At 33.2% G+C, this 20843-nt stretch overlaps 2 protein-coding genes across 2 annotated transcripts; one reads left to right on the forward strand and one right to left on the reverse strand.

Moving 5' to 3' along the window:
• Nucleotides 1-2114: 2114 nt before the first annotated feature.
• LOC124930915 lies at nt 2115-5050 on the reverse strand. Its single transcript, XM_047471285.1, has 10 exons — nt 4724-5050; nt 4611-4654; nt 4337-4525; nt 3725-3816; nt 3551-3625; nt 3414-3483; nt 3110-3211; nt 2859-2970; nt 2602-2664; nt 2115-2422 (listed from the first exon to the last, which is right to left on the reverse strand). The coding sequence occupies exons 1-10, from the start codon at nt 4986-4988 to the stop codon at nt 2331-2333; spliced, it is 1104 nt and encodes a 367-aa protein (XP_047327241.1). The 5' UTR covers nt 4989-5050; the 3' UTR covers nt 2115-2330.
• Nucleotides 5051-15984: 10934 nt separating this feature from the next.
• Nucleotides 15985-20245, forward strand: LOC124931037 (beta-galactosidase 13-like). Its single transcript, XM_047471426.1, has 19 exons — nt 15985-16177; nt 16249-16344; nt 16435-16547; nt 16633-16699; nt 16792-16884; nt 16970-17113; nt 17263-17357; nt 17440-17545; nt 17616-17700; nt 17771-17892; nt 17995-18162; nt 18239-18417; nt 18522-18631; nt 18715-18824; nt 18891-18998; nt 19064-19168; nt 19258-19403; nt 19493-19841; nt 19920-20245. The coding sequence occupies exons 1-19, from the start codon at nt 15989-15991 to the stop codon at nt 20055-20057; spliced, it is 2523 nt and encodes an 840-aa protein (XP_047327382.1). The 5' UTR covers nt 15985-15988; the 3' UTR covers nt 20058-20245.
• The last annotated feature ends 598 nt before the right edge of the window (nt 20246-20843 follow it).

A 20843-nucleotide genomic window follows, 5' to 3' on the forward strand; every position in this document is an offset into this window, starting at 1 on the left:
AAAAAATTAGGTAAATTTGATGAAAGTATTAGTCTATTTTATCAATGTTTAAAGATGTTGTTAGCCTAGCATGTTATGTATGGATAATGACATGTAGCGACGACACGTCTCATGCCTTGGTTCGGGGCGTGACAACATGAAGCAAATAAACCCGGTTGTAATGGATGAAAAGGAGGATAGGCCTATGTTATACTTGCAATGAAAAGTGGGAACCCAACCACATGTGTAAATTAAAATTATTCATGATTTTAGCTAATGACCAAAAAGTTTTACCATATTTCCAAGAACTCACTTCAACGTCGGTTTTTGATGATCTTCTTTTACATCATGATGTAGTGGAAGAGTCTGTCATTCCTTTGCATTCATTGACCTGTTCTAATAATTTTCAAACACTCCAGATCCTCGGTAAGATTGCAAATTTGTCGGTGGTGATCCTGATTGATACATGCAGCACTCATAACTTCATAAATAACGGGATTATGAAGAAAATAAGCCACAATATCATGCCCACCTAGGTGCGGTCGGTTCGAGTGACAGATGACTCCAACATATTATGCTCTAGTATTTGTCAAGACCTAAAATTGTCAATGGAAGGAAATGATTACCAAACAGATATTAAGGTGTTTACCATGGACGGGTACAATATTGTGTTAGGCATCGAGTGACTGATTACTTTATGCCCTTGATCTTGGAATTTTGAAAAAATGACGCTCTCTTATGAGAAGCAAGGAAGAACCACGGTCATGTAGAGTATACCTCGTGCACAGATCAAACTGATACAAGGCAACCACCTAAAGAAGTCATTAAAAAAATGCAGTGTTATTGTCTTGGTGCAAATAAGGTGTAAGCATGAAGGCCAATTTGTTTCACTTACCACAATGACATTGGAAGAGTTTCCTGAGAATCTCCAACGACTGCTCGAAGACTTCAACACTCTATTCCAGCAACTCGAAATCCTACCACCAGTCAGGGAACAACATTATTGAATCTCATTAAAAGAAGACACAGAAGTTGTGTGCATGTGCTCATACTGGTACCCTACCTTACGAAAGACAAAATTGAGCAATTAGTCAATAATTTGATGGACAGATCGAGGAGTAATTAAAAGTCATGGGTCTTTTGTTGCCCCTATGGTGCTGATTTGGAAAAATGACTTGTCCTGGATTTTGGATGACACCCTAATGTATAGTCGAAGTTGGAAGGAGTTTTTTATATCTACACCAAGTCCTGACAACATTGCAACAACAAAGGTTATTTCTCAACAAAAGAAAATGTAGCTTAGAGTGCAAACAAATTTCTCACATAAGTCATATATTGAATGAAAATGGAGTGGCTACTAACCTGCAAAAGTTAAAGACAATGAAGAAATGGTCAATTCCGCAACCAGTAAAACAATTGAAAAGATGTTATCAAAGGTTTGTCAAAGGCTACGACCTTGCTGAAAATATCTCAAAACCGCATTAAACAGTTGCAGAACAGCAAGAAAAAAGAGTTCTCTTTAGAGATTGGAGGCTGACCAGGCCAAGGTCTCTTCGTCGAGAACGACGAATATTTGCAGGGAGAGATAATGCTATAATTTTGGACAATTAGTGTTAGTTATATGTTTGTTTCAATTTCTATTATTAGCAAACCACATCTTGTTAAATCCATTTTCCCTCTTTGAGAAGTTATAACTAAATAATATGGGAGAATTCAGTTGCTATATATGCTGAACTCATTTCTCCAATGGGGAATGAATAAAAAACTTTGTGAAAGTTCTTATCCTAATTTTATTTTTTGATTTGGCTCTTTGTCTTGGACAGTTAGATATATATACTAGTTGCTGCACTTTGATCACAATTTTTTCACTCGGTTCTTGAGATCAAAAACTCTTAATCCCAGTTAAGAATTCAGGTCATAACAAGATATCCATCATTTTTACCGCTAAGCTAAAAGAGAAGATAATTACCAACATCCTTATATATAAAGGGTCGAAGGCTTTATTGGATTATCTTGCCCTTGCGGCAAGGGAATTACATGAAAGAAACCCGTCCGTAGAAAAAACATATATAGGTATTTAGAATTATTATCATATTAACTTGATTAACTACTAACTATGTGGAAAGCTGTAAAAAACTTAAAACCACAACTAGCTCAATACATTTATTATGGGTGACATTTTAGTCGGATCAAGTCTCACCTTACAAATTTATTAAAATAGTGTCTCCAAATAGGTTTGGTAGTTATTGAATATATATTAACACAAATTTACGAGGAACAACATATAGTAAACCACAAATTTACGAGGAACAACAACAACAGTGAGTAAACGGGAGAGAGCTTATAAAGTACTAGACTAAGGGAAACTTCTTAGCCTTCAAAAATGCTTCTAAAGTAGAATTCTTCTCCATCATATCTCTAAATATGATTCTCCTTCCATGGCCTACAATAAAAAACATTCATTATTTTAAGGCCTCTTTCAATCTCTTCTTCATGATAACCTTAGTTTTCTACCACTAATCCCATTTATTTAGTGTTTTCTTTTTCTCAATATTATAGACTTTATCAAAGAAAAATTGTCACAGGAAAATAATGTGCCTAGTTAGGTTATTGCAGACAAACCTGGTAGTATCCATTCAAAGTCATATTTAAGCAACATCCTAACGTTTTCCAACTGTCCAGAAACTGTCAATGATGGAAAACAAAATGGAAATAGTAGTAAGTATGGTTAGCATATCAAAACTTACACTTAGGATAAACATATTAAAGACAATTGATTATCCAGATTCAACTTCTAGAAATCTTAGTAGTTAGATGAGAATATTAAATAATCCCCCAAAGTTTATTAGTTCTCAAGTTATGCCCCATTAGGTGGTTACCTGAGAAATGATTGTACATGTCCAGAGTGTTCAATTGGTTAGATTCGTCGATCACAAGATGGTCGCCAGTGAAGAGGACCTTGAGTTTTTTATGAAACAAGCAAACTGAACCCTGTATATCAGTATATGTCACCAGATCATTAGCAAACACCTTCATTTATTTTTTTGGTCTTAACTGATAAGTGGAAATATAGTATATTCAATTAATTGCATTCAAGAAAGAAGTTAAAAGAATTAGAATTTGGACTGACTTCTGTATGACCAGGAACATGTATTAGTTCAATATCATCGTTAAGGCTCCATGGTCCACCTCCTTCAAGCTTGATTTCTACATCAGATGTATAAGTGTTTACCTGCACAAAGAATAAAACCAAGGAAAAATTTCAAGGTTCCAAATTTTAATAAGCTCAAAAGTATGCTCGTGCTTAAAATCTTCCAAAAATAGTCTAAGCCCTTGTTTGATGTGGGTTATCAATCAATAATATACACATCAAAATCACATCTTCAGATAATATTCAAATAAACTTAGATCGAGCAAGGCCTAAGAGACTTTACATCTCCTGAGTGTAGGATTCGTTGACAACCTAACCGCTCCGACCACTTATCATGATCAGCCACATCATCCCTGCAGCCAAAGTAAATAAGGTTATTTTCCTTTTCTACTCTTTTTATTTGCAGGGTTATGTTCATACTTGTGAGTGAGAAACATGTACTGCACTCCACCCATTTTCTGAATGTTAGATGCAAGCCTCTCATTGTATCTAGGGCTGTAAAAGTGTAAGATAAGACACCCTTGTTAATTGTTATTGTTAGACAAATCAAATGTCCTCAAATTTGAGTGTCCTATGAATGATCCAGTCTACCACCTGTCTACAAGTATATTTCCATTAGGATGAATGATTAAGTAGGAAGTTGCTCCGTATGAATTCTCAGAATGGTATCCACAGTGATACACCCCCTGAAAAGCATTGCCACTGTATTATATGACTTTGGTTTTGGACAAAATGTAATGAAATAATCAAACAGAAGAAGCTCAGCTTTCGTATATGTAAACGCTTCTCCCATTGCATTATGTATTAACAAAGAGAACTTCCCCCATTTTACCAACAAATACAAGCAAAAGATTATATCATTTCTCAAAGATGACATGCTTGCTACCTTGAGAAGATTAGAGGATTCAGGGGACTTGTATGTGGAGATATGGATTCTCTCCCAAAGATACCGAAAAATACCAATATTGTTTCAGCATTCTAAATCAAACAATACTAAATCAGACTAATCTAGACAGGTCTGTTTGAAGGGTTTGTCTAACTTTGATCTTGACTCATTTTGGATTCTCCCCCACTTTTGGGTTTCTTTAATGAAATGACATTAAACCGTTTTCCCCAATAAAAGACGGGCTTGTTTGACATAGTTTTGATTTCAATTGAAGAATCAGTTGGTAAACTATGAAACATAGATTGTTCAATACTACTTACAGGTATCCTTTGGTCATCTATGGGGATGGGGAATGTCTTGTGAACTTCAAGAATATCACGAACAGGTTCTTTTGTATGGATTGAGCTCGTAGGACATGCAAGTAAGGCCTGAAGTGCCTTCAATCGTTCCTCTTTTCCTTCTGGTTGTTTAAAAACAGCTGACATAGAATCCACTCGAGTGAAGACTTCCTGAAAAAGTAGAGAAAATCAAAGTATATATCAGGATTGGATTCTATTTCCTGATAGAATATACTTAAAATGATTATCCACTTACAGGAGCCATCCAACGACAAGTATCGCAGTCAATACAAGTATGATCTGTGTAATAAATGAGAAGATGAAATTGATTAATTAATTCATTATACAACTACGAATACTAAAACTTACCAACGAAGAACTCGCCGTCGATATTTTGAGGACGGCTGATTCTCTTCCGCCGTTGATTTACGGAAACGGAGTCCTGGACTTGTCCGGATATTGATTGCGCTGCCTCTGCTCTCATTGAGAGTTTCCGAGGAGGAATGGCAAGTGGGTAACTGGAATTGAAGATTTTGCAACGATTAAGAGCATGAATTGATGATACTGAGGTTAGATTACTGTAATGAATTGATGATACTGCTTGAATTACAGTAGTCGGCGGCATAGTTGTCATGATTGATCACAAATTGATTTGATCATGCTTCTTTGTTCTTCTTTGCTCTGGTTTTAAACACGAGGAGATACAGGGTGGATGGATTAACATGAAGAAAAATGGAGGCATTGAGTAAGAAGCTTCTAAAATAAGCCGCCTTATCAATTTATCAATTGGCCTTGTTTGGCAATGGAATTACTTATCCTAAAAATGGAGGTAACTTATTTATAGATGTGGCGTTGATAAATGTTAACGATGTTTGAAACTATTAAGATAAAATCTCGATTTTGTATAACTTTAACAATGAGAAACACTAAATTGATAAGATGTCAGAAATTTTAATTCGTCCTGATAAATAACTTCAATTAGATAAATGTTAACGATGTTTGAAACCATTACGATAAAATCTCGGTTTTGTAAAACTTAAAAAAAAAAAAAAAAGTATTAAATTGTGAGGGTTAAAGATAAGATATCCAAAATCTTAATTTGCCCCGATCAATTTGATAATTAGGCCATTATTATTTTTTATATAGAGTTAATGAATTAGGTTATAATTTTAACTGATCTAACTGATCTTATAACAGTTTTAATTGATCCAATCAAATTGATGTTTTAAAATTCAGTAAATTGATGTCAAAGTTTAGTTTTGAAGGTGTATTTCGGTGCATAAATATTTTCAATTTTTTTTTCAAAATTTCAAATGTATTTAATAAAATGAAATGCCATAAAAAAAATAATGCTGAAAACTAACTCCATCTCTTGATTCATATGTACACAAATTTCATAAAAAAAACTAATAGCTGAAAACAAACAGAATAAATTGTGCCGGAAACAAAATTGAAACCCAACATAAAAATAAAATAAAAAATTACATGTTGCGAAACATAAATCAAAGAAAAATTTCAAATATTTTGTTTGAAAATTCAATGATCCATCTCCTTATTCAGGGAAGACGAGTTGTTTTAGTGGTGCTAACTTTATAACGGGGAATTTGAGCAGATGACCCTAAAAACAGGATGAAATGCGGAAAGTGAGGGTGGATAATTTAAATAGCGCTGGTGACCCTTTTTTTTTAATGACAATTGTACCCTTGCGTAACGCAACTTCAGTTGCGTGACGCAACCGGAATTTTTTTTTTCAAATTTTTTTTTTCGTCTCGCGATTGCGTGACGCAACTGGAGTTGTGTGACGCGATTACGTAACGCAACTGGGATTGCGTGACACGATTGCGTAACGCAACTGGAGCATTTTCGTCCAAAAAAATTTCATAATTAAAATATTTTGAAAAATAAAAAAATTGCGTCACGCAACCTCAGACGCAACTGAGGCATTTTCGTCCAAAAACAGTAAAAGGGGTCACCAGCGCTATTTAAATTATCCACCTTCACTTTCCGCATTTCACCCTGTTTTTAGGGTCATTTGCTCAAATTTCCCCTTTATATCATTATGTTTTTGATTCTCTATTCTTTCATAGTCAATTTTATTTAATATTGTAATATTTAATTTTTCACTCTCCAACTTTGATTTAACCATTCTTAATATATTTGTATTAGTAATTTGATAATACTAGCTAAAAACATTTTTTACTCTCCTAATAGTATCCTCGTACTTATTTCTTAAGGAGTCATTAAATATATGCGAAACATTTGAATGGTGAATTAAAATTATTTATAGTGTTACAATTTTGTTAGATGATTCTGATACAATTGCAACATGCCATTTGCTTGTGATCATTTCAAAAACATTAGTTATAAAAAATTGCGGTAAGATTGAAAAATTAAATACTCCATATGAGAAAATTGTAATTCGGGATACTATTATTCTTGCAATTTATTCAACAACTGATTAGTGTAAGTATATTTTCGAACAGGTATTCATGGATTATTCTTAAAATAGTGGTGTATATTCATTCCTTTATTAGTCATATAGACAGTTCTTCAATTTCTCACTCAAAAATTTATTGGTATACTTTTATTTTAAAAAAATTATATTTTATAAATTATTATTTTTTTCTTAAAAAATTACATGTATATTAAAAATAAAATAAAAATCGTTTAAGTATTATGAATGAATATACCATCTTTCTTAATGAATTTCAGAAAATGTCATAATAATAGTATCATAAATGATACGAATTGAGCGACTATAATTATTGAAAGTTCGACAAATTCTCTCTAACTATATAGTGCACCAAAAAATAATTGAGATGATAACCCAAATATGTAGGTCTGTCATATCAGGCACATCAATTCAAATTTCTCAGCAACTATCTAAAGACTCGGACATCACCCAATGAATCTTAGTAATACTCCACAAAAGACTTCAAATATTATTCACCCCTCGACAATACAAAAATAAGTGAGTTGTCAATTCAACATTTTCGTGACACATACGACAAGGACTAACCATAATACAATATTTTTTATGCACATATCATCCGTTAGAACGAGATTTTGGATTAAATCTTTGACTCCCAAAATTTTTTTTAACAAAAATTATATGAAATTATCTTAGCGAACAACTTATAGCAATGTCTCACATGAAAACTATTCATATCTTGCTAACACATAACGTCTCGTTCAGACGGTGACACTTGTTTGCGTCCTATAAAAATTAAAACTCTATTATGTGACTAATTCTCCATAATATTTAATCTCATTCTATATCTAATTATATCTAATTCGATCAGTGAAACCACTAGATCGATGATAACATATTTTCTTACCTATGACATTTCTACCTATATCAATGAAAAAAAGTTTAGGATATGTCGTAACTACACAAAATATCGTCTAAAAATAATCGAATAATTTTATAAATCACTACTCTCCATTTTTTATTTTTATTTTATAAGTGATCACTTTTTTTTTAAACTTACTTTTCATTACAATAAATAATATTTTATATTTAAAATTTGCTATAAAAAATCCTCCATCAATTGAACCAGCTGGAATTAGTGTATTTCTTTTTTCTTTATTGTGATGAGAAAAGAATAATTACATGGGATGTTGTGAAAAAAATATGATAATAAATTATTTAATTATTATTATATTTTTCTTTGCTGAATAAAAACTACTATTTGTATCTCTGATCTGCATGAGTTGGCCTCATATATAGTATCTTATTATATTAGTATTGGGAAAGAGGTTTGAAGATATTGATATAGCCTTGTTTGGTTATAAAAGAGTATTGGAGTTTATTTCCAAATAATTTTGTTCTATTTAATTATTAGAAAGTGAGTAAATTTAGATTATTTGAATAAAAATATATTAGATATAAATAGTTTAAAAAAACTAAATTTTAGAATATTTTAATTAAAATTTAAATGATAAAACTAATAAAATACTTAATTATTTAAAATTAATATTAAATAACTTTCCACCAACAAATATGACATTTAGACCAAATATATATATATATATATATATATATATATATATATATATATATATATATATATATATAAATATATATATATATATATATAAAATGATGCTTAATTTTGAAAGTGTTCGGATCGAGAGTTGTTGTTAATTTGGATATATATATATGTGAGAGTAAATGAATACTTGGGTTGGATTGTGGGTTGACCCGCCCATAAACGGTTAAAAATAAAATTAAAAATGCTATAAGTATGGTTTAAACTTATAACCTAACCAAACAAGTACAACCGTTTAACCAATTAGGCTAATAACACTTTATATTTTAAATTCAACACCAAATTTGATAAACACGGGACATTTTAACAATATAAGTTTAACTTTTTAACTAACTAATATATATATATATATAATTAATGATGCTTAATTTTGAAAGTGTTCGGATTGTCGGGTCGAGAGTTGTGGTTAATTTGAATATATATGTGAGAGTAAATAAATATTTGGGTCGGATTATGGGTTGACCCGTCCATAAACTTAAAACGGTTAAGAATAAAATAAAAAATGTTATTACATTTTTACCGTAATATTTTTTTACAATTTTTTATATTATTATTCTTACAAATTACGGGATACATGCTAATGCTTTTAATAATGTTTAGTTAAAAACGAATAGGTTAACCGTGACTAAAATATAGTATATTTAAAAAACATTTAAAAAATAAATCCATGTATTTTTTTTAGGGAAATGATATAGAGAACGAATTGGGGGAACGAAATGGGGAGCGAAGCCACCTGGCATGCCATGGAGGAAAGAGAAAAAAATTACATCTCCTCTCTAGCAAACCCTCAGATCATTTCCTGCTCATCAAACAAAACCTTCCTTATTCTTCTTCTTCCATTTTCTTCACCATCGGCACACTGTTTATCATCTTCTCATTCCATTCTTTAGATTCGTCTTCATTCGCGCCGTCTAGCTTCTTCTCCTTACATTCTTTAGATTCGTCTTCATCCTCGTCGTTTAACTTCTTACTGTTATTGCGTCTTCATCCTCGTCGTCCTTCCGTTCTTTAGTTTCGTCTTCATCCTCGTCGTCTTCTCCTTGCGTTTTATTTAGATTCGTCTTCGTCACTGTCCGACTGTCCGATTAGCTTCTTCTTCTAATGGTATATCTTCTCTGCCATCATAGCTTACTTTTTTCTTTGTTTTATTGTTCTTCTGTTTGTTTCTTGGATTCACAATTTTTGTTGTTATGTGATTGTTATGTGTAAGAACCAATATGTAGCTAGAACCTGTATAAAACTGTTAATATTTTTGTTATTTTCAAGAACCTGTATAAAACTGTTAATATTTTTGTTGGTTTGTGTTGTCCTCTGTTTTGTTCTATGTTGTCCCGTGTCTTAAACTATGATGTCCCGTGTCTTAAACTATGTTGTCCCGTGTAAATATTGAAGTTGCTCTAAATGTTAATATTCTGATGTTATTTGTGTTATTAGAATATGTTGTTCCGTGTTTTAAACTATTTTTTTTCGTTTTAATGCGTTTTATCCAATATGTCTTCCTGCATTTTATTAAATATGTTGTCATGTATTACTGTAATATGTTGTTCATGTGTTGTCATGTATTATTTGTGCTGATTTCTCTTTTTTGTCTTATGTAGCCCTATGGATGAACCATCATCACCATGTAGGCATATATTGGCTGTTTTGAATAGAATGAAAGTGAACCAGGTGCCAGCATATTATATATTGGACCGTTGGCGTAAAGACTTGAAGAGCGGTTACCAAATATTCACCAACATCTATGATTCGGATGTGGTCCCGGCATCTTTTAAAAACTTGTGTAAAATTTTTAATATTTTTGTTGTTTTGTGTTGTCCTCTGTTTTGTTTTATGTTGTCCCGTGTCTTAAACTATGATGTCTCGTGTCCTAAACTAAGTTGTCCTGTATTTTTATACACTGGTGTCATGTGTTGTAAATATTTAAGTTACTCGAAATGTTAATATTCTATTGTCAGTTGTATTATTGTAATATGTTGTTCCGTGTTTTAAAACTATATTTTCATGTGTTTTATCCAATATGTTGTCCGATATTACTGTAATAAGTTGTTAATGTGTTGTCATGTATTCTTTGTGTTGATTTCTCTTTTTTTGTATTCTTGTGTAGCCCTATGGATGAAGCACCATCACAATGTACCGAAGACAAAATTCCAAAGGTTGGGATGTCGTTAGTGTCGAAAATTATGTCGTCATTTGTCCAATACTATGTTGTCCCGTGTCTTATACCATGTTGTACTTTATTTTGTAATATGTTGTCATATGTTTATTATTATGTTGTCCTGAGTATATAAATATTGTATTTCTACAACAAGTAATTGTTAAGTACGATTTGTTGTTTCACATTAAAGCGTTAAGTACAAATTGTTGCTTCACAACAAGTAAATATTTTAATTCTACTAACATGAAACCATTACATTAATGTTTTGGATAATTTAGTTTCATACAACTTTATGGTCTTGTATGTTAAGTTCATCCGATAATTCTTAGGCTCAGGTTGTATTGTTTTTGATGGAGTTGTGGTCTTGGATTTAGAAACAGCCTTCGCAAGCACTAGTAGGGGGTCAGAGGGAGCAACATTCTTCCTGATAATCTTCCTGTTATATACCACCCCACTAAATTTTCTGCAAAATAAAAAAGAAGACACTATTATTGTAATCGACAGGACATCATAACTAAAAACACAGGACAACATAACTAAAAACACGACATGACAACATAGTCTAACACACAATACAACAAAATATTAACAGTTTAAGCTTAATATTTATCAACAATGGACAACATAGTATATGAAAACAGTACAACAACGATAAGTTCATATTACCTTTCATCTCTATCTGAAGATTTCCTTTTACCTAAAGTATTACTGTTCTTCTCTGTCATTGTTGACATACTTACTGTAACAATAACCAAATGCTAATTAGTAACAAAACATTTTATAGATAGGAGAAGAAGAAGTTGAATAACGTTTTAAGAAGAAGAAGTTGATTAACGTTTGAAAAAGAAGTTGAATAAAAGAAGCAGATAAGCGGATACCGTTTGAAGAGCAGCAGATATTTAGGATTAGTGTTTGAGTAGATTTCGTTTGAAGATCAGCAGATACTTAGGATTAGGGTTTGAGTGGATTTTGTTTGAATAGCAGTAGATACTTAGAGTTAGGGTTTGAGCGGAGATAGATTGAAGAGAGGGAGGGTTTTAGCGGAGATGAAAGACAGTTTGAGCTTTGAGCGGAGATGAGAGGTCGTTGCCGTTTGAACTTTGAAAGGAAATAGATTGAAGAGAGATAAAGTTTAAGAGGAAATGAGAGGGTTTAAAATGAGGGGGAATTATCCTACGTGGAAAAAAAAACAAAAAAAAATTATTTTTTAACCTACGTGTCCTGCCACTGGGATTCGCTGAGGGATTCGTTCCCCCAGTTTCGTTTCCCGTATCACGCCTCTTTTTTTTATAATAGTATCTAGTCTTTAATAGTTAATCATTTAACCAACTTTAATATTCATTAAATGTTAAATAAATCAATATTTATATATATAATAATAATAATTATTTTGTTTAATTACAGGCAATCATGCACCACAACACAGGCAATCATGAGAGAAAATTAGTCGGAATAACAAATTAGTTAAAACCCGTGAGCAGAGACAAATATTGGCCCACACCCTTAAAAAGAAGTCTCAAAATTTATCTATAATTATAGCCCTAATTTTTCTCTTACTTTGTATTTTATTTCACTTATTTTTTATATTTTAATTATGTTTATCTAATTTTTATTAATATATGTTTTTTAATTCTACATACAGAATCTCATTTTTTTAAATTTATTTTCTAATTCAGTAACATAATTATATCTTCTTAATTGGTATAATTGTCAATTTAATTATTTATAAAATTGATTTTATTTTTGTTTAATTGAATGTACAACTTAAAAATTTATTATGCTAATTTCACTTACTTTTTTTCATCTTCACACTCTAACTATTATATGAAATATTTATATAGTTTTTTTTTTTTAATTTTATATTTCAATTGTTCGATAAAATACTCACTTAACTTGAGTAATTGAGTTTATCTTAAAATTCAATATAAATATAATTTGAGAGTTAATTTAATTATTTATATGATATTTAAAATTGATTTTATTTTTGTTTAATTGAATGTACAACTTTAAATTTTATTATGCTAATTTCACTTACTTTTTTTCATCTTCACACTCTAACTACTATATGAAATATTTATATAGTTTTTTTTTAAAAATTTATATTTCAATTGTTCGATAAAATACTCACTTAACTTGAGTAATTGAGTTTATCTTAAAATTCAATATAAATATAATTGGAGAGTTAAACATTTAATTATTTGTCCAAATAACATTGTATAATAAATTATGTATATATAAAAATTAGAATATATCAATTACTTTCAAAAAAAATAAAAAATATTAATATATATTTTCAATTTAGCTTTTTGAGAAAAGAGATTGTAAAACCACCCACCATCCCTAGTGTCACAAAGGCAAATATGCAGCGGAAATTTTTCTAACTTTCTGCCCTTGTGCGGCCTGTTTTGCGCACCAAAACAGTCAGCCCAACTCCAACACCGAGGTTAGTTTTTCTCACAGAAACTAACCAGCAAGTTCACAACACAATCAAGAAGTATGCAGAAACTTAAAGACACAGAATTTACGGGCAAACGCCCAACTTTGAAATATATTCACTCACAAATATGATTACAAAGAAAAGGCTATAAATCTCAAGGCTGCACACAAAAAGACGCTCACTAGTTGTGGGTAATTCTCTCTACCAAAACTTAACTCTTTCGTCTTGTGCAGCTCATGATACATTTATAGCCATTAAGAATAACATAAAGAAACCTGGAGACGGAGAAAGCCCTTGGCTAAGTCTTGGCTGAAAAAGTCATCCAAGACTTGGCCTTCCGAGATTTTAGGTTCTTGACCGGGCCCTCCTGAAATGCTCGGTCGTGGCTGAGACTAATTCCTTCTTTGACCTGGCGCGGCGCTTCTCTTCGGTCGCCCAGTGGGTCGGGGCGAGTACCGGTTCAAACCCGGCCCACGGTCCGACCCATGGTCGAGGCCTGACCCATGCACAATGATCCGGCCCCCTGTCTGGAATGTTCGGTCCTCAGTCATCGGTCCTCGGTCTGATGCTTACGCTTAGTCAGCTTTCCCCCTCGGTCAGATGCTTCCGCAAGGCTAACCTTTTCTCGGTCTGATGCTTCCTTCTCCACACTTTTCTCACCTTCTGCGCGCACACTCAATGCGCCGGCTGTTGTTACTCTTTCGGCCCTAGGTCGCACGCACACGACCCCCTCCGGCCCGGTCTCGACACTCCTCATCGTGCCGAGACAAACCCGCATGCTAATATCCATCTCTCGGTCCTTGCCTTTTAAAACTCGCGCCCCGACAGAATCTTTCGACACTTCGCATTTCGCCACCCCGGTGCCCATGCCGCACACCCGCGACATTCTTTTTAGGCACCACTCGGTCCTGGCCTTCCGCAATCAAGCCAAGACCGAGGCCAGCAAGTTACGTATATATAAAAATTAGAATATATCAATTACTTTCAAAAAAAATAAAAAATATTAATATATATTTTCAATTTAGCTTTTTGAGAAAAGAGATTGTAAAACCACCCACCATCCCTAGTCTCTACCTTCAAAATCAATTTATTGAAAGGTTTTAAATTTTATCTTTCAATCTGTTGAAATTTTGTAGTCATAGTTCTCTAAATAAAAGAATTAAGGTTAAAATTTGAGATTACATTAATTCAATCCCACAACAAATCTAATTTCTAGGTTCGTTCTTGTCAGTGAGTTAAATAGGATCGACAAACTATCTAATATAATGTTCATAGTTAATCATTTAATCAATTTTAAAGGTTAAATAACATCGAAACATATTTAACAAACAAAAACACACATAACATAAAATAAATTAATATATAAAATATTATTTATGTTTTATTAATCATTCTTTTGTACAAAATTCATTTTATTAAAAAAAAAAATACAAAATAAAGAATAAGAAGACATAATCTAAAAAACATGGAACATAAAACAAAAATATGACTAATGTCTCCATGAATGTCGAACCAAACCAAGAAAAATAAAAAGTCAAAATTCAATCGTTAATAAATACAGATTATACATGACCATGATGACCCTGTCCATTTTAGTAATAGAAATTTCATTTAAGACCATATAAGAACAAAAAAATACCTATAGAGAAATCCAAATGAAGAAGGTCAACTTTATTCTATTAATCACTATTATTAATTTGTAAACTATTATATTATTTAAAATGTCATATCTATTATGTTAAATCTATTTTAAAAATTGTATTAAATAAATTGATTTGAGTTTAATTCCACTTAAAATTTTATTTTATTTTTTAAGTTTTAACTAGGGGTAACAATTCATGTCGGTTTCAAGTTGGCGGGTTTAGGTTGACAGATTATCGGGTAAAAAACGATAAAACCTAAACCTGACTGGTGTAATAATTCGTATCAAAATCTTTAACCTAAATAAACATGACTCGTTTATTTGTGATTGACCCAAACTGATTTACTCGATTTGGGTAACTCAACTCAACTTGATATAATTAATTTGCATCTCTATTTTAAATTAAAATGTCATCAACACAAAACAAAAATTAAGTTAAATCACAAAACTCTACAAAAGAAAATGAGTAAGTGAATAGGAAAGAAAAACACAAAACTCAAAAAAAAAAAACTTATAATTTGTAAACAGGTTATTGGGTCTACTTTACGTCATTTTATATCGATTTAATTTTGACCCGAATAAAAAAATTCATGACCCTAACTTAATTTTTTCATGTTCGAATCGTATTTTCGTGCCGAGTCCAAAATTTCCGACCCTAGTTTTAACCCAATGGATAACTATAATTGAAACAACTTAAACTATTTTCATTAGAGGAGTGATAGAGAGAGGGAATTTGGTGAGAGAATTTGGTGAGAGAATGACTTGACATCACCTTCATTGGTTGGAAAATGTAAAAGTGGGAGAAAAAAGAGAAAATAGAGAAATTATTTGATTTTTTCAGCGAATAAAATTATGCCAAGTCATTCCCTCACCAAATTCCATCACAAAATTCCCTCACTTAATCATTTCTCATTTTCATTATTAGGTTTATTGTAATCCATGAAGTTTGAAGATATGTTTAAAGAATTGTTAAAAGCTTGGGAGTGAATTTGAAGTTTCGTTATCGTTGTTAGAAAATTACTTCCCGCCATTTTCGAACTCTGATTAGGCATTGCTTCGTCAAACTGAAGAGAGAGAATCACTAACCAGAAGAGAGAGAGAGAGAAGAGAGAGAATCACTAACCAGAAGAGAGAGAAACAGAGGGTTAACCACAGAAGCATATGGAGCTAACTCTCTCATGGTCTCGCTTTTCATGGAACAACTCTCCACCAATGGAAGATGACAATCTCTCTCTTTGTCTTTCTTCTGTTATTGTATACATATATCATGTCATTCTCTTCACTCATAGAAGAAATCTTTCCGCAATTCAACTGAAGCTTACAGTCAGACGCAATGCTAGACCATACGATGACGACGACGACGGTATCAAAACGGATCCTGGTGGTAACTGTTCTCTACTTGTTGGTTAATTCCGTCGTCGGCGGCGCCGATAGAAAGAAGAGAATTATAACCTATGACGGACGTTCACTCATTATCGATGGAGCTAGAGAGCTTCTCTTCTCTGGTTCTATTCATTATACACGTAGTCCTCCCGAGGTATGATTTCTAGATCTCGATTCAATTGCTGTAACTGACGAGTGACTTAAGATCTAGAATTTCAATTTCAGTTGTGGCCGGAAATTATTAGGAGATCTAAAGCTGGAGGACTGAATGTTATTCAAACTTACATTTTCTGGAATGTTCATGAACCAATTAAAGGACAGGTTAGTAGGATATTAATATTAACTTATTATGATTTGTGTACTTGTGTGTTGTGTTTGCCTGAATCGGTTGTTGATTCATACTTTTCACAGTGGAACTTTGAAGGAAACAACGATGTAATAAAATTCCTTAGAATAATCCAAGACCAAGGCATGTATGTGACACTCAGAATTGGGCCTTTTATTGAGGCGGAGTGGAATCATGGGTAATCTTTTTTTCCCTTTAGCTGATTTGCTTTGGTTAATCTGAATTTAAACAATCTGAATTTAGTTGGATTCTAATCCGAGCAGAGGATTTCCATACTGGATGAGAGAGTTTCCAGGAATTATATTCCGTTCAGATAATGAGCCATTCAAGGTATTGTTGTTGTTGTTGTCGTCTATTGCATTTCATTCCTTTTCATCACGAACAGCTTAATATAACAGTTGTTATTCTTCTGTTTGTTTCAGAGAGAAATGGAATCATACTGCAGAAAGGTCATAGACATGATGGTTAAAGAGAATATGTTTGCCCCTCAAGGAGGACCAATCATTATGGCCCAGGTTCCATGATCAAATCTTAGCAAATAGTAAAGGATCAACTCTACCCAGCACAAAACTTCTCAGGTTTTGTGATATTTCTTTGCAGATTGAAAATGAGTACAACAATGTTCAATTGGCATACAGAGAAAAGGGTGCCAGCTATATCCAGTGGGCAGCAAATTTAGCACTAAGTTTTAACGTTGGAGTCCCATGGATCATGTGCAAGCAAAAGGATGCCCCAGGTGCAGTGGTATGTTCTCCTCGCAAACCCTGTTTGGAAAACCTCTTAGATTAGTCCTATCCAACCCTGCAAAGGCTGAAATTTATAATTCTTTCAGCTGATCTCATTTTCTGTTGTCTTAATTTGGATGTCTGATTTACATACTTTCGTTCGGCTAGATCAATACATGCAATGGAAGGCAGTGTGGAGACACATTCACAGGACCTAATTCACCAAACAAACCATCTCTGTGGACTGAAAACTGGACGGCTCAGTAAGTCTGTCTGGATTTGATCAGCCATCAATGTTTCAAGATTGTATGAACTAATTTTTTTTTTCATAAAATAAAATTACAGATACAGAGTGTTTGGGGATCCTCCATCTCAGAGAGCAGCTGAAGACATAGCCTATCAAGTTGCTCGTTTCTTCTCCAAGAATGGAACTCTTACCAATTACTACATGGTATTTACTATTTCTTATATCATAACAGTTCCTTCAAATGAAATGAATTTTTTTTTGTTTGTAATGAAAGTACCATGGTGGGACGAATTTTGGAAGAACAACTTCAACATTCGTGACAACTCGCTACTATGATGAAGCCCCTCTTGATGAATTCGGTTAGCATTCTTCTGTCTCTTGGCGTTTTTCACTGAAACAACATTGATCAACTCATTTTGTTTTCTCTAGGTTTGCCAAGAGAACCAAAATATGGTCATCTAAGGGATTTACACAGAGCCTTGAAACTGTCTAAGAAAGCTTTGCTCTGGGGAACTCCAACAGCACCTGTGAGAACCACTGGGAATGTTGAGGTGAGATTTTTTATTTATTTCATTTCTCCTCCTGTTCTGTTAAATAAAAAGTCTTGACAGGAAGAAAACATGAGAATTGACGTGTTTTTCTTTGATGCATAGATTCGAACATACGAGAAGCCTGGAACGACCATATGTACTGCTTTCCTAAACAACAACAACACCAAGGCCGGTGTGAAGGTTAATTTCAGGGGTAAGGATTTCTTCCTACCTCCGAGATCAATCAGCATTCTCCCAGATTGCAAGACAGTTGTTTACAATTCTCAAACGGTAAACATATTTAATGAATAAATAAATAAATCTGTATTGTTTACTTATTATTAATATTCAATATTTCTGGAAACAGATTGTGTCACAACACAATTCAAGAAAGTTTCACCCATCAGCCAAAGGAAACAAATTTGAGTGGACAATGTCTAAAGAAAGTATTCCAGACATGAGCCAAATGCCTATCAAGAATAGGGTTCCTTTGGAACAGTATGTAACCGCAAAGGATACCACTGACTATATGTGGTACAGCACCAGGTACCAAATTTATTTTTTAAAAAGACTTAAAATAACAGTATGTATATAGATTCATAGATGATGTAAATCACACTTACTCTCTCCGAAAAAAAATAAAATTGCAGTATCAGCTTTGACGCTCAGGACTTGTCAATGCGTGACGATATCATACCAGTGTTACAGGTTGCGAATCTTGGACACGCAATGGTTGCTTTTGTTAATGGCGAATATATTGGTATGACTGAAAATCACAACAACATAAAAAAAGAAGAAGCAATGCATATTGGACACAGATTATGACAAACTCCTTTCTTGCAGGATTCTTACATGGAAGCAATGTGGAGAAGAGCTTTGTCTTCCGAAAGCCAATCAACTTGAAGCCAGGAAATAACCATATATCGATCTTGAGCATTACCATTGGGATGGTGGTATGTAAAAACAGCCATTATATTTGAACATTTCTGAGAGCGAGATGTAATATATTTAAACTGAAGGATGCTGGAGCTTACATGGAGAAGAGATATTGTGGAGTTAGAGCTGTTACAATTCAAGGACTAAATGCTGGAACACTGGATATTACTCCCAACAACTGGGGACACCAGGTTATATCTTGTTTTAGATTTGTAGTCGAAATGAGATGACAATTGATGTCTGTTTTTACTTACAGGTGGGTATTAGTGGGGAGAAGAATCAGGTGTACACAGAGAATGGATCGAGTAAGTTTCAATGGACCTCAGCAAAGGGTATAGGAGGTCCTATTACATGGTACAAGGTATTAAATATTAATGGATGAATGAATGGGGGTGTTAGATTTGAAAATGTTGAAGCAAAATAATATTTTGATTAAGAAATGAATTGCAGACATACTTTGATACTCCTGAAGGAAACAGTCCTGTTGCGGTTCGAATGGGAAAGATGGGTAAAGGAATGATATGGATAAATGGTATAAACATTGGTAGGTATTGGATGAACTATCTGTCACCCCTTGGTCAGCCTACCCAAACTGAGTAAGTAGTAACCTTACTTACTCTGCCTGGGTGATTGGAATTTGAATTTGAATTGATGATAATATTGTTATTGCTGTTGTTGGGGGCAGGTATCACATCCCGAGAGCATACTTGAAACCAGATAAGAATCTAATGGTGGTGTTTGAGGAAGTAGGAGGAGACCCAAGTGGAATCGAGATGATGATTGTAAACAGAGATACAATCTGCAGTTACATAACTGAAAATCATCCTCCAAGTGTGGATTCATGGAAGAAGGTAGGAGGATCTGACATGCAGACTACAGTAGAGGACTTGAAAACCGGTGCTCACTTGTTCTGCACCGAAGGTAAAGTCATTAAGAAAGTCGAATTCGCCAGTTTTGGAAATCCTGGTGGCTCATGTGGAGCCTTCATCCAAGGAACCTGTCATGCACCCTCAAGCCAGAGTGTTGCTGAAAAGGTATTATAATTTTCATCTCAATCTTTTTTTTTTTCAAATAATCCCATGTCTAAATTGGATGACTTGTTTGTTGAGCAGAATTGTTTAGGGAAGAAAAGTTGTGCGGTACCTCTCGATAGAACTATTTTTGAAGGAAAAGGTGGAGACAATTGTGGAGGCATTAGCAAAGTATTGGCAGTCCAAGTGAGGTGTGGTCATGAAAAGTCATCGGATTAAGACGAAAACATAAGGAGAATAAAACATTGATAAGGCGATTTAACGGAACTTGCAGCTGAATTAGATTTCTATTGTTTAGTCCGTTCTCATTCTTTTTGTGATCGTAAACGAAATAAAGATCGTGTTGTTTACACCTTCTTTTCATATCGGGAAATTACAGAGGAGTATAATGCAATGCATTTTATATATTGCTCAATTTTCCAAACTTCTATTTCTCTTTTCCTTATCAAGTACTAACTAACTAACTTCACTGTCCTTTAGTTGTCTCGTGTGGTTAATTCTTGAAAGAGACTGTAAATTGAAAATAGTATTATTATCAAGTTTTTTCAAACAATTAAAATCTCTTATATGTTTACTGAAACTTTGTTTCAGGCCAATTTAACAAGTTTCATTTTTTCAGCTACTCAATATAGAGAGCTAATAAATCCAATTCAATAAACTCTAAATTTTATTTTTTTATTGGAAATTGGATGGAATGCCCTCATAATAGGTCAAATTCTAAAAAAGGCACACCTAATAAACCTTGCAAAAAGGACCTTTTCGCCGTGTGAAATGTCGTTCTTGCCCCGATATGTGCGAGCATTTCAAATGCGAGAATCATGTAATGCTCACACATCATCGTACGAGCATTACATGATGCGCTGTAATGCTCGTACATCATCATACGAGCATTACACGATTCTCGCACATCTGTAATGCTCGCACTTAAGCGTATATTTCTCGCATATTTAATGTTCTTATTATTTCTCGCATCTGTAATGCTCTCACCCTCCTACGAAGAAGGTA

The sequence above is a fragment of the Impatiens glandulifera genome, chromosome 3 (genome assembly GCF_907164915.1).
Source record: "Impatiens glandulifera chromosome 3, dImpGla2.1, whole genome shotgun sequence".
NCBI classification, from domain to species: domain Eukaryota; kingdom Viridiplantae; phylum Streptophyta; class Magnoliopsida; order Ericales; family Balsaminaceae; genus Impatiens; species Impatiens glandulifera.